Raw genomic sequence first — 16,164 nt, forward strand, 5'->3', positions numbered from 1 at the left:
TAATAAAAGTAAAACAAAATAGAACAAAAATGCTATGGACTGATCAAAACAGTGATTTCAAATGCAACTTAAATCTAAAATCGCAAGTCCTGACATTCAGATTGTAGGCATTGGTTGCAATCAAGCTGCATATTACAGAGGTGACTCCATATAGCACACTCTTGAGTAACAGCAGCCATATAGTTGCCTGGGACTGTGAATGACTCTCCCAGCAGACACTAAGAAAGCTCAGCAGTATCAGGACACATTTTAGATGGATTAAAAAAAGCTCAACAGAAAAATAAAGAAGGTCGCAAAACAACAAGGAAAAAACCAAAGGTGAATATTTAGCCACCTGATTTTAGGATTGAGAAATGCCTTCAGTATATAAATTCAAGAAAAGAGGGAAAAAGGACAAGATTGAAAGCTTGACTTCATACATCTGCTAAATGTCTATAAATTTAAAATGTCATTACAAAAATGTAAGAGGTAAGTCAAATTGAACATACTATATAAAACCATAAGAAAAAATGATAATATCAATTTTAAGAAGAGACAAAGAGTTTTCTGTTTTTAAACAGAAAACTCAAGGAAGAAATAGTTATGGCCATCAACCTGTGAAAAAGTGTTTAACTTCAGAAATGGTCAAATGAATGAATGTAAAACTGTGAGGTAACACTTTTACCCACCAAGCTAGAAAAAATAATTTAAAATTACAAAAGTCAGAATGATGAGAACAGAATAAACAGGCACTTCATGTCTTACAAAAGGAGGGTACCCAGCATAGTATTTCTGAAAGGTAATTTGACAATCTATCTTTAATGCCTTAAATTCTAGGAACTTATCCTGAGGAAATAATCAGAGATGTACAGAGAGACTTTCAAGAATGTTCATGATTATTTTAGAAGAGCAAGAAATTTGGAAATGACCTAAATGTCCTTAAAAGGGGGAGTAGGGGGAATGGTTGGAACAAATTATGGTCTATCCATAATATGGGATGTAATTCATCCATTAAAATTCTTATAATAAAGATGATCTCATGACATGAACTCATAACTAATGGAGAAGACAATTTAAAATATTATATAATCTCAACAGTGTAAAAGAAACATTTAGTATTATTTAGTAGTAACTGGAAAAGATGGTACCAAAATGATTAGGCTTAATCTAAAATAGTTATCATTTGGTGGTCACCTTATGGATGATTTAAATTTTCTTTTTCTCGTCATATTTTTTCCACATTTACTACAATGCTCCTATAGATTATTGAATCAGAAAAATAAATACGTGTTTGTCACAACACACGGGGGGAAAAAAACCTGTCTCTTCCCCACCATCTTCTTTCCACGTAAGTTCAGTAAATCTGCTGAGACTTGGGTATTGAGAGGCAGGATGCAAGTTTACGGAAAGAGGAGAGTTTATAGATTTTTCCTGCACTTACAATGGTTATACATCCTGATAAACCCATGTTAAGTTGAAAATATTGTATGTAACTTGAAATGCATTTAATACACTTAACCTGCTGAACATCACAGCTTAGCCTTGCCTACCTTAAACATGCTCAGAACACTTAGAAATTAGCTTTCACATGTGTGTGAAAGTTGCTCAGTCATGTTTGACTCTTTGTGACCCCATGGACTATATAGTCCTTGGAATTCTCCAGGCCAGAATACTGGGGTGGGTAGCCTTTCCCTTCTCCAGGGGATCTTCCCAATCCAGGGATTGAACCCAGATCTCCCACATTGCAGGTAGATTCTTTACCAGCTGAGCCACAAGGGAAGCCCAAGAATACTGGAGGGGGTAGCCTATCCCTTCTCCAGGAGATCTTATTCGATTCCAACCCAGGAATCAAATTGGAGTCTCCTGCATTGCAAGCTATCAGGGAAGCCCAGAAATTAGATTACAGTTGGGCAAAATCATGTAACACAAACCCTATTTAAAAATAAATCTTGACTATCTCATTTAGTTTATCAAATACTGTACTGAAAGTGAAAAACAGAATGGTTGTATGGATACGGAATGTTGTAAATATATATCTACTGTTTATCCTCAGTGAGCGCACGCATGATTGGGAGCTGTGGCTGCTGCCACTCAGTGCCACAGGAAAGTATTGTACTATATATCTCTGCTGCTGCTACTGCTAAGTCGCTTCAGTCGTGTCCGACTCTGTGCGACCCCATAGACGGCAGCCCACCAGGCTCCACCGTCCCTGGGATTCTCCAGGCAAGAACACTGGAGTGGGTTGCCATTTCTTTCTCCAATGCATGAAAGTGAAAAGTGGAAGTGAAGTCGCTCAGTCGTGTCCGACTCTTAGCGACCCCATGGACTGCAGCCCACCAGGCTCCTCCGTCCATGGGATTTTCCAGGCAAGAGTACTGGAGTGGGGTGCCATTGCCTTCTCTGATATATCTCTAGTGCAGGAAAAGATCACAGTTCAAAACCTGTAGTAAAGTTTCTACTCAATGCGTATCATTTCTGCCTTATTGGAAAGCTGAAAAATCATGTAAATTGAACTATCCTAAGTCAGGGATTGTACTCTTTTTATCCTGAATAACAAGATACACTTGCAAGGTTACTACAATTTGACATAAATACTAATCCTGATATTTGTTTTTCTATTAGAGTTCAACAATGTCCTTTGTTTAAGAGGGTAGAGTGAAGAATAAAAACAATGATTAATAAAACCCAGCTGATGCAGTCCCTTTTCAGCCATATCCTCAAGACTCTTTTCTTAAGAGGCTCCCTCTTCATTCTCATGCAGATGATAAAGGCTACTTTGCACAACAATCTAGAACTGATTTATGCTCCATCCAAGCTCTTCGGAGAAATGAGGAGGTAAAAATACCAAATCAGGACAATCCCCATACTTATCTTTTTCTGCTGTTGGTTGAAGTTGTCAATAATAACACCAGTAAAGAGATTCAGAGTGAAGAATGAGCCAAAGATGATAAAAACTACGAAGTAAAGGTACATGCAAGAACGTGCCTCAAACTGTGGCTGTTGTCCTTCCTGTTAGGGGTTGTTTTAATGAAAGAAGAAAACAGTTACTGGAGAAAAATATGAGCCATCCTAATTGCTTGGTAGCAGCACATTAACCACTCAGCCTCCTCCAGTGAGCCGTGGCCCTGCAGGGAGCCCCCTTCCCGTCTTTCAGTTTCCCCCAGCGCAGCTTGAGTGGTACCATACAGTGGGGAGGGGGTGTGGCGGAGCATTTGGATTTTTCTTTGAAGCGATGGAGAATCACTGAAGGGCTGTGAGACAGGAGAGTAGCACGGTTGCGTGTGTCCTTTGAAAACGTCTCTAGGATGTCCATATAGACACATAACTGGAGGGAGCCAAACTGAAGATGGCCACCAGAGAAGGGACATGTCCATTTCACGCAAAGGAGCTTAACTACCAATCCTTGCTGAATATCTACATTGTTCCTACAGAGCCCGCTACACTATTGTATTTAGTCTGTGCTTGTGTTCTGTCACTCTTGAATTCCGAGTGCCTGGCATAGCTTGTGACATGAGGTTCTCCACACACATTGAATGAGTGTATGAATGAATGAATGATCATGCTCTAGAAGGGACAAAAATGGACTACAACCAAGCTGGCCTAGCTCGAGGTATGACCAAAAGCATCCAAGACCCCTTCTGTCCAAGTTCTTCACAAGGCTCTGGTTTTATTCGTTTTGGGGCTAGGGGTAGGAGCACCTCTCTTTTCTGTCCTCTAATCATATTCAAAGATAGAGATGAGTGTTGATAACTCTATCATCTGCTCAAAGGACTTATGATATTTGTTATTGAACACCCGCCATAGAAACCACTGTATTGGACATAAATATTTGAAACAATTATTTTTCTCTTTTGCCTCAAATAGTACCTAACCTTAGTCCCACTTGGCTTCAGGCATCTACTTGTTTGAATTAAGTGTAGGCATTAGTCTGGAAATAATCTAATGGAAAGAAGGAATTAATATTCAGTTAATTTAACTGATAATTTAACATAAGATTATGCAGCAAGTTGATAATCTTGCAAAGGGAGGTTCAGATAGAAAGAGGAACATAGAAAAGCTCACCTCACTTGTACCCAGGGAATTGTCAGAAAGAGAAATAGACGGAGACCATCAGAGTTGTGAGCATGCTAGGATGTAATACTCAGAGGAGGATGAGTAAGAACCCTTTTAACCCCTGTTTCATAGTGTTTGTCTTAATGTAAAAAAGGCAGAGAACTCTGGCCACTGGAACTATGATGAGGGAAGTTCTAGGCTGGCCATGCAGTCATGATTCTCCTGATTTGATCTTAGCACTCTACAGCACGGTAGAACACAAGCTCACCTCTGTGGAATCAACAGCTGCATACATAATATCCATCCAGCCCTTAAATGTTGCCTGCGACGAAAGAAGAGAAACATGAATACCATTATAGACTTGTCATCAACATACAAAAGCCAGCAAGTCCAGCGGGCAGATGTATATAAGATGATGGTCCACCCTTCCTGGACAGAATGCCTACATAAAGGAACAGCTGAAAAAAGTTCATGGGCATGTGTTTTGTGTTATTTTTTCTTCATTTTCACAAGATAAAAAGTTTCAAGACAAGAGAAATTTCTGCCTTAAAAATTCCTAGAAAAGTTATGGACCAGCTGATGCAAAGAACCTGATTAAGGCTCTTTCCTGATGCCACATCTATTTGCGCTATCTGTCCAAGACCTTGCAACCACGGTTTGACATGGGACTGTTCCCACATGGAACTGTTACTACAGGTGTGGCTTGGCATCTGAGGCTCCATGTCTCTCTGGCTGGAGCTAAGGAGAACAAGGCACCACAGGACAGAGTGTGAGGTCCAAACCCTTACAGGGTCTTGGAGGTTGAAGCTCAGTAGACAATCAAGTTGGCGATGCTCAGTGGGGAACAACTCCAGAGGGCATTAGCTCCCATGAGGAAACTGGGGTTTGATTCCATTATTTCAATGGAGTCATTATATTTTTATTAGCTGAGATATGCTTTATGATTCTTTTAAGGGTTCTTTCCCCAGAGTGAAAAACAAACCGACAGCACCTACCACTTGCAGTAGCGCAAGGTAAGCCATTAACACATTGTCAAAGTTGACGTCCGGGGTGTCCCAGTAGAAATGTCCACTTTCACATTGATTCCGGTTTGCAACAATGTGATAATCTATGACTGATTTTACATCTGTTGCATTAACACATCTTCCAAATTTTCCAGAAAACAGACTTACTCCCAGGATACAAAATATGAGCCAGAAAATGAGGCAGACAAGCAAAACATTCAGAATAGCAGGTATGGCACCTATGAGAGCATAAACTACCACCTTAAGGAAACAAAGCAGAAGAAAAACATAATAGATGTGTGAGACTCACCAAGCTCTTAATCTTCCCAGGATGGGTCTGATGTGTGGGGCTGCATTTCTTGAAACCTCATCTTTACATTCCAACCCTGAACCCCAACCCCATGGCATGCCCTGCTCTCAGCTCCTTACATTACAGGTCCTTTCGGTTGCTACAGGATCGCTTGAGAAGTGTCTTCTGATGATGGTGTTTGAGACACCTGCCCTAGGACTGAAGGGAAGCCAGAGCCCAGCTCGACTGTCACAGAAGTGCTTTTAGGTGAAGACTATATCTTGGACTTTTCTCTACCTCTGAATTCTAAGTAGTGGGCCAGATGGGAAGGAATCCAGAAAAAGCTTGACAATTTAAGGGATGTCCAGCCTAAGAAGAGCAGTTGGCTTCTCTACCTTTCCCTGCTAGCTGACTTTCCTCCATTCCACCTAAAGAACATACCTTCATTCCTTCAAACTGGGACAGTGCGCGCAGGGGCCTCAGTGCTCGAAGAATCCGGAAGGACTTCAAGCCCATTAGGTCGATGAGACTGGTCACAGAGACCTGGAGGGAAAAGAAGCTATGGGTAGTACATCCAGCTTGGTGACCAGAGAACCCAGTGGTGTTAAGAGCCATCTTTCTGAGAGGCAAATGCATGCCCACAGTGGATTATCCAGACAGAAACCAACCAGGCCCACCTGGAAGGGGAGGGCAGGTTAGAGGCTATTTTTCTTCTTGCCTGGCAAAGCTCCAGCCCATATGGGTGAGAACAGTGCGTTTACATGATTTGTTTAATGAAAGACAAAAAAAGCTGAGAAACTGTTGTGAATTCAAGGAAACCAGACAGACATGACAATGACATGTCATGTGGGATTCTGAGTGGGATCCTAGATTGCGGTAGGGGAAAGGTGGTGGTAGGCGGGTAGGGTAAATTAGCCATAAAGGACCTTGTGACAACTGAGAACATTCAAAAATGGATGTGGGTTTTAGTACTGGATCATGTTAAATTTCCTAACCTTGATAATTGTTTTGTGACTGTGTGAGATAACATGCTTGTTCTTTGGAAATACACCCTGAAATGTTGAGGGCTAATGTAGTGTGATCCCTACAACTTAATCTCAAGCAGTTTAGGGGAAAAAATACAGGAAAAACTGATATGGCAGATGGGCTTAAATATTAATAATGGGTGAATCTGGGGAAATAGTGTAAGGGATTCTTTTGCAACTTCTTGCAACTTTTTCATAAGCTTGAAATATCAAAATAAAAAGTTACAAAGAAATAATTCTAAAAAAAAAAAAAAAGAATGAATGAATGAATTCCTTTTGGTTAACATGTTCCCTCATTCAAACAGCTCCTTTTTGGAGAATTAAATCCAATTTTCTCTCCTAACATGCTTCTTTACAGTGGGATATGACAGAGGATTGGAAAACTCTGTAAACACACTAAATTAAAACTCAACAAACAGGGACTTCCCTAGTGGTCCAGTGGTTAAGACTCTGTGCTCCCAATGCAGTGGGCATGGGTTCAATCCCTGCCCAGGGGACTAGATCCCACCGACACAACCAAGACCTGGCACAGACAAATAAATAAATAAGAAAATTTTTTTAAAGCTCAATAAAGATGCTGAGCTTAAGTTGAAGACACTATTTGCAGATTTTCAGCCATTCTTATTGATTATGCAGAGCCTTCAGAGGCTCAGCTTAGATGGAGAGTGCTCAGCAGGACAGGAAGTGAATTATTGATACTCCTGACTTAGCTGGTGGCAAAGTTCATTGGTATCTAAAAACACCTCCCACTAGCCAATCTCATTGCAGTAGTAACACATTTGCAGAGTAAGAGAAATTGAATGAATATGGCAGAATAACTAGAGTCTTAAATTCATAATCAGTTTTTAAAAATCACCATCGATTCAAAATGTGCTTATTTATAATGGCTTTTTCAAATAAGCTGTTTTGTTCTGCTTGTGACAGCATTGCCTGTTGGGAGAGTTATTTAATTAGCTTTTGCACAAATATGCCTACCTTGTTCCTATGGTGGTGGTTTAGTTGCTAAGTTGTGTTTGACCCTTGTGACCCCATGGACTGTTGACCTTGTTACTAACCAGAGGGAAAAGGGTTGTTAAGCCTAGAAGTTCTGGCGTTACTAAATGACTGTTAGTGTAAATGGAGAAGATGCTCCTGGAGGGACATTGTATACCTTTTCACCTGGAACCTCACCCCTAACTGAAACATCCATGAGAAACGCTGACAAGAACATATCCCCGTTCTTTTCCACTCTTCAGCATTCTTCCAGGTGGGAAGTTTTCACTAGTTTTATTTTATTCCTACCTAACTTGCATTAATCTCCCTGTACTATGTTTTTGAGATTCCTATCATGTTGATATATATTCTTATGGTTTTCTCCTTTTAACTGTTATGGAATATTACAGAATATATTTATATTTTATGAACTCATTCCCCCTTGGTGAATACCTAAGTTATTTCCATTTCTTTGCTACAATGAATAATAGCAAACTAGACAGACGTGCATTTTTCCTGGGTACATATGCAAGAGTTTTCCTTAAACGTGTAACTAGAAGTGGTATTTCTGGATTTGTAAATTGGGTTCATTTGTAATTTTAACTTAATGGTGCAAAACTTTCCCCAAATGTCTTGTATAGCAGTTAGCAGTGATTAGAAATTCCATTTTCCTAAATCCTTCTCATGTTAGATATTATCCAACTTAAAAATTCTTGTCTGTCTGATAAGTAAAAAGAAGTCTCATTTTAATATGTATTTCTATGCTAACTGGTGATATAACTAGTGTGTATTTATTTCTTCATACATTTGTTACAACTCAAGATCCTTCTGTGAATTGCCTGTTTGCATCCTTCTCCCATTCTTACACTGGGTTGTCTTTTTCTTGTTGATCTGTAGGGGGTATTTATTTACAGTGGATAATAACTATCTGTTATGCATGCATGTGCGCTCAGTCACTTCAGTAGTGTCTGACTCTTTGAGACCCTATGGACTGTAGCCCACCAGGTTCCTCTGTCCATGGTATTCTCCAGGCAAGAATACTGGAGTGGGTTACCAGCCCTACCTCCAGACACAAAACCTGTGTCTGACCCAGGGACCAAACCTGTGTCTCCTGCATTGCAGGTGGATTCTTTACCACTGAACCACCCGGTAAGCTCAACTATCTGTTTTATATGTGGTATATACTGTCTTGAGGGTCTAGCCTGTCTTTTATAATCATGGCGTTGTTGAACAAAAAAAGAAAGTCTTATATTTTGATATATATTTGTGGTTGTGTTTGCACTTTCCTATTCCAAAATTATAAAGATCATTTTATTTAATCTTGAGTAACAAGCAACGTAAAAAGATTATTCACATAACTCATTTAATCCACACGATAATGTTCTGAATTATGCAGTGGTGTACATCACTGCTGGGCATCCCACATGGTGCTAGTGGTCAAGAACCTGACAATGCAGGAGACTTAAGAGACATGGGTTCAGTCCCTTTCGGGAAGATCCCCTGGAGAAGGACATGGCAATTCACTCCACTATTCTTGCCTGGAGAAACTCCTGGACAGAGGAGCCTGGAAGGCTACAGTCCATAGGGTCGCAGAGTCAGACATGACCAAACTGACTTAGCACACACACACATAACTTCACTACCACATAACAGACATGAACTCTGAAGCTCAGTGGATCAGCACCTTGTTTCAGATGGAACTGGGTCTGTATAGTGCTAAGGCTGGTAACAGTAATAGTGAACCACACTTAGTGCTTTCTCTGGGATTTATAAAGCTATATAGTTAAAGGATTATATCTTCTCTTGCTCTACTCATTTTTGTTCCATTCATTTTGTTATCAAGGTTATCTTTGTCTCATTAAATAAGTTTGCATGCCTCCCCTCCTTTTCTGTTCCTTGTCTTAATTTGAGTAAGGTTGGGATGCACTGCTTGTCTTAGTTCAGGCTGCTATATCAGAATACTATACCATAGCCTGGATATATAAACAACAGAACTTTCTTACAGTCTGAAGGCTGGAAATTCCAAGATTAAGATGCTGGCAGAGTCAGTGTCCAGTTGAGGACCTATTTCCTGGTTCATAGGCAGTCATCTTCTCCCTGTCTTCACAGAAGGAGTGAGGAAACTGTGGAGGCTCTTTTAAAAGATCACTAATCCTATTCATGAGGGCTCTGGAGTCAATGCTCTTATGTCTAGCTGCCTCCCAAAGGCCCCATCTCCAACACACTGGAGATCAGGTTTCAACACAAATTTCAGGGGCGGGGTAGGGGGACACAAACATGTGGTCTATAGCACTGCTCCTTGGAAGGTTGGTAAAACTTGTTTTCAGAACCACCTGGACCTGGTGTCCTTTTTGAAAGTGTGGCACTCGACTACTATTTTGATATTTTAAATAGTTATTGTTAGCTGTATGGTTTCCATTTTGTACCTGGGCAAATTTGGGCAATTTAGAATCTACACTCTCATTTATATCCATTTGGAAATTGATGTCAAAACTTCCAGCACTTTGCTTGAGGTTACACAGAAAGAGAGTAAAGAAACAGCTTTAAAATCAGTGTCCTACACAGACTTGTGGACACAGCAGGGGAGGGAGAGGATGGGACAAATTGAGAGAGTAGTGCTGACATATACACACTACCATGTGTGAAACAGATGGCTGGTGGGGAGCTGCTGCGTAACACGGGGAGCCCAGCCTGGCGCTCTCTGAAGACCTAAGGGGACAGGATGGCGGGGAAAGGGGACGGAGGAAGGCTTAAGAGGAAGGGGATATATATATATATAGTTATATAGTTATGACAGATTCGCAGTGTTGTATGGCAGGAACCAATACAAAATTTTAAAGTAATAATCCTCCAATCAAAAATAAAAAAAAGAATCAGTCTCCTAAGTTTAGGTCAGTAAACTACAGGTCCTAGATCAGAGATACCAAAAGTCTGTCCATTGTCTTATGCATCCTTCACTACAGTCAATAAGACAATGGATGCACAGTGACCAGCACTCTGGAAACTGATAGGGACCCACATGATGCTCATGGGAATGCTTGTGTTGGAGTTCTGATGGCACCAATGACTTTCTGAAATGCTTGAACCACACGGCCTATTTGTACCCGCCAACAAAATTATGGCTCTCCAGTGTGGTGTGCTGAGCACACAGTTTATACTATGCATTTGTCATACCTACTTTCTTAAATAGCAGGGACAAAGTCTAACTAATTAGGTCACTATAGAAAGGCTATAGATGTTAAAATCAAGGACCTTGCAGGGAGGCTTACTAGATTTGAGTCTCACCTCCTTCTTCTTCCCAGGTGGCTCAAAAGACTTCCCAGGTAGCTCAGATGGTAAAGCATCTGACTACAATGTGGGAGACCCAGGTTTGACCCCTGGGTTGGGAAGATCCTCTGGAGAAGGAAATGGCAACCCACTCCAGTACTCTTGCCTGGAAAATCCCATGGATGGAGGAGCCTGGTAGGCTACAGTCCATGGGGTTGCAAAGACTCAGACATGACTAAGTGACTTCACTTCCATCTTCTAGCTGGGCAACCTCGAACATGTTTCTATGACTTAGTTTACTCCTATATATCGGGGAAAAAAAATAACTGCAACATGGAAACGCTGTGATAACTAAAAGAGAGAATGCACAAGAGGCATACAGCAGAGTACCTGGTACTGAGAAAGCAGTCGAAAAGTGTTACCTACTCTTACTTCTATTGGCCTTGGCATCCTACAGACCAAGGTGTGAATTCCAATCTCATCTGAAACAAGCTGCTAAGCCTCTGAGCTTCAGGTTTCCTTGTCTGGAATGTGGTAGACAATACATAGGTCTGCCTAACTTGGAACACTGTTGTTCAGATTAAATAGGAAAAAAAAAATGTATGTGAATAATCCTTGTTGCTTGACAATCAAGATGGGAGACCAGCCTAATCTGCTGGCTGCTAACCTGCTTTAAGAAGTCTTGAAAAGAAATTAAAAGTTGGAAGGAGAAGGAAAAGTAGAGAATGTGCAAAGTTATTCTAGATGTACATCAGACATAAGCTGTGCTTATGGAGAGAAGTGAATGAGTACCGTCACAGAAAGGGTTGAGATGGTGAGCATATGAAATGCAGCATATGAGGAATGGGACCAAGGAAAGGCTGGACTGCTGATAGATAAATGTGAAGAAAAATATTCTGGAGAGGCACTCGTATGAGGCACACAGGAAAAGCAGCTCCCATGTGATCCCCTCCTCCACCCCAACCCAGCCCCTCTCCATCCCACCTGCACATTATACAGAGATGGTAAACTTACAATCACAATGACGAAATCAAGCCAGCACCAGACACTTGTGAAATATTTCCTAAATCCAAAGGCCACCCATTTCAGACCCATCTCCAAGATAAAAATGTATGTGAAAATAGTGTCAGTACATTTAAGTAATTCTTGGATTTTGGGTTGTTTATCAAGGTTAATATCTTCAAATACCTGAAATGATAAAGCACAGCCATAGGTCAGGTTGAACTCTCTGCTGACTTTACTTTTTATTGTTCTTCCTTATTTGAATAAACTAGATCTCTCTTGGTGATGAGATTTTGCTTAAGGCTGAACTTTTCCAGTAGAAACAAGTCCTTGAGTAAGTAAAACAAAAGAAGGAAAATCCTATTTCTAGATTTCTGTTGCCACTATATTTTCCCAGAGTCTCATCAATGGGCCCTGGAATATTAAAAAAAAAAATCTTCCTAATGGATCATCACACTATCTCCTGGTCTTCCTAATCCTTTCAACTCTTGCCAACAATATCTTGCCAACTTTCCCAGTGGCATTCACCATTTCTTTCATCCTCCTAGTTACCTGGGTGGCTCTATTCAGTGGCTGTTCATTGCTTATAACATCAAGTCTGAAAACCTTAGTTCATACTCTGGATCCTGCCAACCCTGAGGCTCATCAACCCCACCACAAACAGCATTATCCACATATCCCAGTGTTCCCTACAGATGTGATCATTTTTGTATGTGAACCATGATCTGCAAAAGTTTGGGAAGCACTGGGCTAGAGCTCCCAATGTAAATTACTTCGAATGTTGCTAAGTCACTTCAGTCATGTCGGACTCTGTGCCTAACCCTAACCCTAATCCTAACCCTAATGTTAGGTTCTGTGGACTGTATCCCACCAGGCTCCTCTGTCCATGGGATTCCCCGGGCAATACTACTGGAGTGGGTTGCCATTTCCTTCTCCAGGGGATCTTGCCAACCCAGGGATCGAACCCGAGTCTCTTATATCTATCTGCATTAGCAGGCAAGTTCTTTACCACTAGCACCACCTGGGAAGGCCCAAACATTCATTAAGTGGGACTATAAAAATTAGACATCTAAGCTTTTGGAGAGACCCTTTTTCACACTACATCCAAACATTTCCTTAACCCAAAGTATGTGTATGTGTGATTCTGTATTTCTAGGCTATAAGCTGTCCTTTTGGCCTTTACAGTGTTACTGAGGATGAAAGAAAGGAGAGAAGAGGCACTAACCCTGCCAAGTCACTTGGGAAGGCAAGAAAGAAATCAGCAATGCTGTTAGGAACTAAGGCAATCTCACAGTCCCACAACCCTAAAGAAAAAGAATAGAGAATAAAACAGTCTCACTTTCAGCCCCCAAGTGGGCTTTTGACTGAAGAAGGCCCTTCATCTCCTCCTCTCCCCGACTGGCTCCTGGTCAGCCTTTAAGATATCAGCTTAGCTGATATCTTTTGTAGGAAACTGTCCTTCTTCCACAGGAATGGGTTAGGTGCCATCCACATGGCACATTGCTTCTCTGAGTGTACCACTATGGCCCTAGTTATAGCTGTCTGGACTCCATCCTTCTTGCCTATAAGCCTCCAAGCTCTTGAAGGTCAGGGGTTGTCTGCCTCTTTCAGTTCAGTTGCTCAGTCCTGTCTGACTCTTTGTGACACCAGTATACCAGTCACTCTTTGGGACTGCAGTGCGCCAGGCTTCCCTGTCCATCGCCAAGTCCCAGGGCTTGCCCGAACTCATGTTCATCGAGTCGGTGATGCCATCCAACCATCTCATCCTTTGTCATCCCCTTCTCCTCCCGCCTTCAATCTTTCCCATATCAGGGTCTTTTCCAATGAGTCCATTCTTCGCATCAGGTGGCCAAAGTATTGAAATTTCAGCTTCAGCATCAGTCCTTCCAATAAATATTCAGGACTGATTTCCTTTAGGATTGACTGGTTTGATCTCTTTACAGTCCAAGGGACTCTCAAGAGTCTTCTCTAATACCACAGTTTAAAAGCATCAGTTCTTCGTCACTCAGCTTTCTTCATAGTTAAACTCTCACATCCATACATGACTACTAGAAAAATCATAGCTTTGACTAGACAGACTTTTGTTGACAAAGTAATGTCCCTGCTTTTTAATATGCTGTCTAGGTTGGTCATAGCTTTTCTTCCAAGGAGTAAGCGTCTTTTAATTTCACGACTGCAGTCACCATCTACAGTGATTTTGGAGCCCCCCCAAATAAAGTCTCTCACTGATTCCATTGTTTCCCCATCTATTTGCCATGAATTGATGGGACCAGATGCCATGATCTGCACTTTTGAATGCTGAGTTTAAGCCAGCTTTTTCACTCTCCTCTTTCACTTTCATCAGGAGGCTCTTTAGTTCTTCTTCGCTTTCTGCCATAAGGGTGGTGTCATCTGCATATCTGAGGTTATTGATATTTCTCCCAGCAATCTTGATTCCAGCTTTTGCTTCATCCAGCCCAGCATTTCTCATGATGTACTCTGCATGTACGTTAAACAAGCAGTGTGACAATATATAGCCTTGATGTACTCGTTTCCCTATTTGGAACCAGTCTGTTGTTTCATGTCCAGTTCTAACTGTTGCTTCTTGACCTGCATACAGATTTCTCAGGAGGCAGGTCAGATGATCTGGTATCCCCATCTCTTTATGTATTGTCCACAGTTTGTTGTGATCTACAAAAAGATTTATTGGCGTAGTCAATAAAGCAGAAGTAGATGTTTTTCTGGTATTCTCTTGCTTTTTTGATGATCCAACGGATGTTGGCAATTTGATCTCTGGTCCCTCTCCCTTTTCTAAAATCCAGCTTGAACATCTGGAAGTTCACAGTTCACAGACTGTTGAAGCCTGGCTTGGAGAATTTTGAGCATTACTTTTGTAGCATGTGAGATGAGTGCAATTGTGCAGTAGCTTGAACATTCTTTGGCATTGCCTTTCTTTGGGATTGGAATGAAAACTGACCTTTTCCAGTCCTATGGCCTCTGCTGAGTTTTCCAAATTTGCTGGCATATTGGGCAGAGAACTTGAACAGTATCATCTTTTAGGATTTGAAATAGCTCAACTGGAATTCCATCACCTCCACTAGCTTTGTTCGTAGTGATGCTTTCTAAGGCCCACTTGACTTCACATTCCAGTATGTCTGGCTCTACATGAGTGATCACACCATCATGGTTATCTGTGTCATGAAGATCTTTTTTGTACAGTTCTTCTGTGTATTCTTGCCATCTCTTAATATCTTCTGATTCTGTTAGGTCCATACCATTTTTGTCCTTTACTGTGTCCATCTTTGCATAAAATGTTCCTTTGGTATCCCTAATTTTCTTGATGAGATCTCTAGTCTTCTATTTCTAGTCTTCTTCCCATTCTATTGTTTTCCTCTATTTCTTTACATTGATCACTGAGGAAGGCTTCCTTATCTCTCCTTGCTATTCTTTGGAACGCTGTATTCAAATGGGCATATCTTTCCTCTTCTCCTTTGCCTTTCGCTTCCCTCCTTTTCTTAGCCATTTGTAAGGCCTCCTCAGACAATCATTTTGCCTTTTTGCATTTCTTTTTCTTGGGGATGGTCTTGATCACTGCCTCCCGTACAATATCATGAACCTCCAGCCATAGTTCTTCAGATACTCTATCAGATCTAATCCTTTGAATCTATTTGTCACTTCCACTGTATAATTGTAAGGGATATGATTTAGGTCATACATGAATGTTCTAGTGGTTTTTCCTACTTTCTTCAATTTAAGTCTGAATTTGGCAATCAGGAGATCATGATCTGAGCCACAGTCAGCTCCCGGTCTTGTTTTTGCTGACTGCCTCTTTAGGAGAGACAAATCTGAATGGTGTTGAAAGCTCATTTCCCATTTCATTTTGGAAGCTTAGCAACAAGCTGGCTCAGCAGGTCTGAGTTTGCTCAAAGGAAGAGCAGGCTGATATCAGAACTGAGCATTGGAACCTCCCATAATGTAACTAGGCCTAATCCAGGATGCTCCCATTTCTATGTAGTTGCCCCAATCAGAGCTTCACAAACTCTAATGAGCCTTAAACCACCTAGCATCTGATTCAGCAGGTCTGGGGTGGGCCCAAGACTCTGAATTCTTAATAAGCTGCCAGGTGATATGAGGCTGCTGGTCCATATACCAAATACAGTGGCGAGGGACTAGATGTTTCTTGTCTCCATTTCTCTATAAATACGTGCAGTGAAACAGGACCTGTGTCTGTCTCCTGGAAGCCTCCGCATTGTGTGTTCAGTCTCACCCTGCCCAGCCTACCCTTGCCTCATCTGAAGGCAGATGAGAACTAGGAGATCTGTGTGCCCTCTGCTGCTTCTCTGATTGTAAGTTTTCTCACACAGGTGTCTGTGTGACCTTGTGACAACAACATTGCTTTTCCACTAAATAGCACAGGGCATGACAGATAACAGCGACTATTTGTGGAATAAGAGCAAGAACCTTGTCACTTGGAAGTGTAGATAGCTAATGAAATCTAATCACCAGATTACAGGGAAGCCTACAGGATGAGTGATAAAAAAATTAATCAAGGCAATTCTCTGGGACTGTCTTAGAGAAATTTGCTTTTTTGTTT

The 16,164-nt window shown here is 41.2% G+C and overlaps 1 protein-coding gene across 1 annotated transcript in view; it reads right to left on the reverse strand.

Moving 5' to 3' along the window:
- Window positions 1-16,164, reverse strand: part of SCN11A (sodium voltage-gated channel alpha subunit 11) — an 82,221-nt gene that overhangs the window by 18,857 nt on the left and 47,200 nt on the right. Inside the window, exons 19-23 of the mRNA XM_025272329.3 lie at window positions 11,604-11,777; window positions 5,767-5,868; window positions 5,028-5,297; window positions 4,301-4,354; window positions 2,847-2,988 (exon numbers count right to left, since the gene is read on the reverse strand). Of these exons, the coding sequence (XP_025128114.1) occupies window positions 2,847-2,988; window positions 4,301-4,354; window positions 5,028-5,297; window positions 5,767-5,868; window positions 11,604-11,777 (742 nt within the window). The remainder of the gene's footprint in view (window positions 1-2,846; window positions 2,989-4,300; window positions 4,355-5,027; window positions 5,298-5,766; window positions 5,869-11,603; window positions 11,778-16,164) is intronic.

Source organism: Bubalus bubalis, chromosome 21 (genome assembly GCF_019923935.1).
Source record: "Bubalus bubalis isolate 160015118507 breed Murrah chromosome 21, NDDB_SH_1, whole genome shotgun sequence".
NCBI lineage: Eukaryota > Metazoa > Chordata > Mammalia > Artiodactyla > Bovidae > Bubalus > Bubalus bubalis.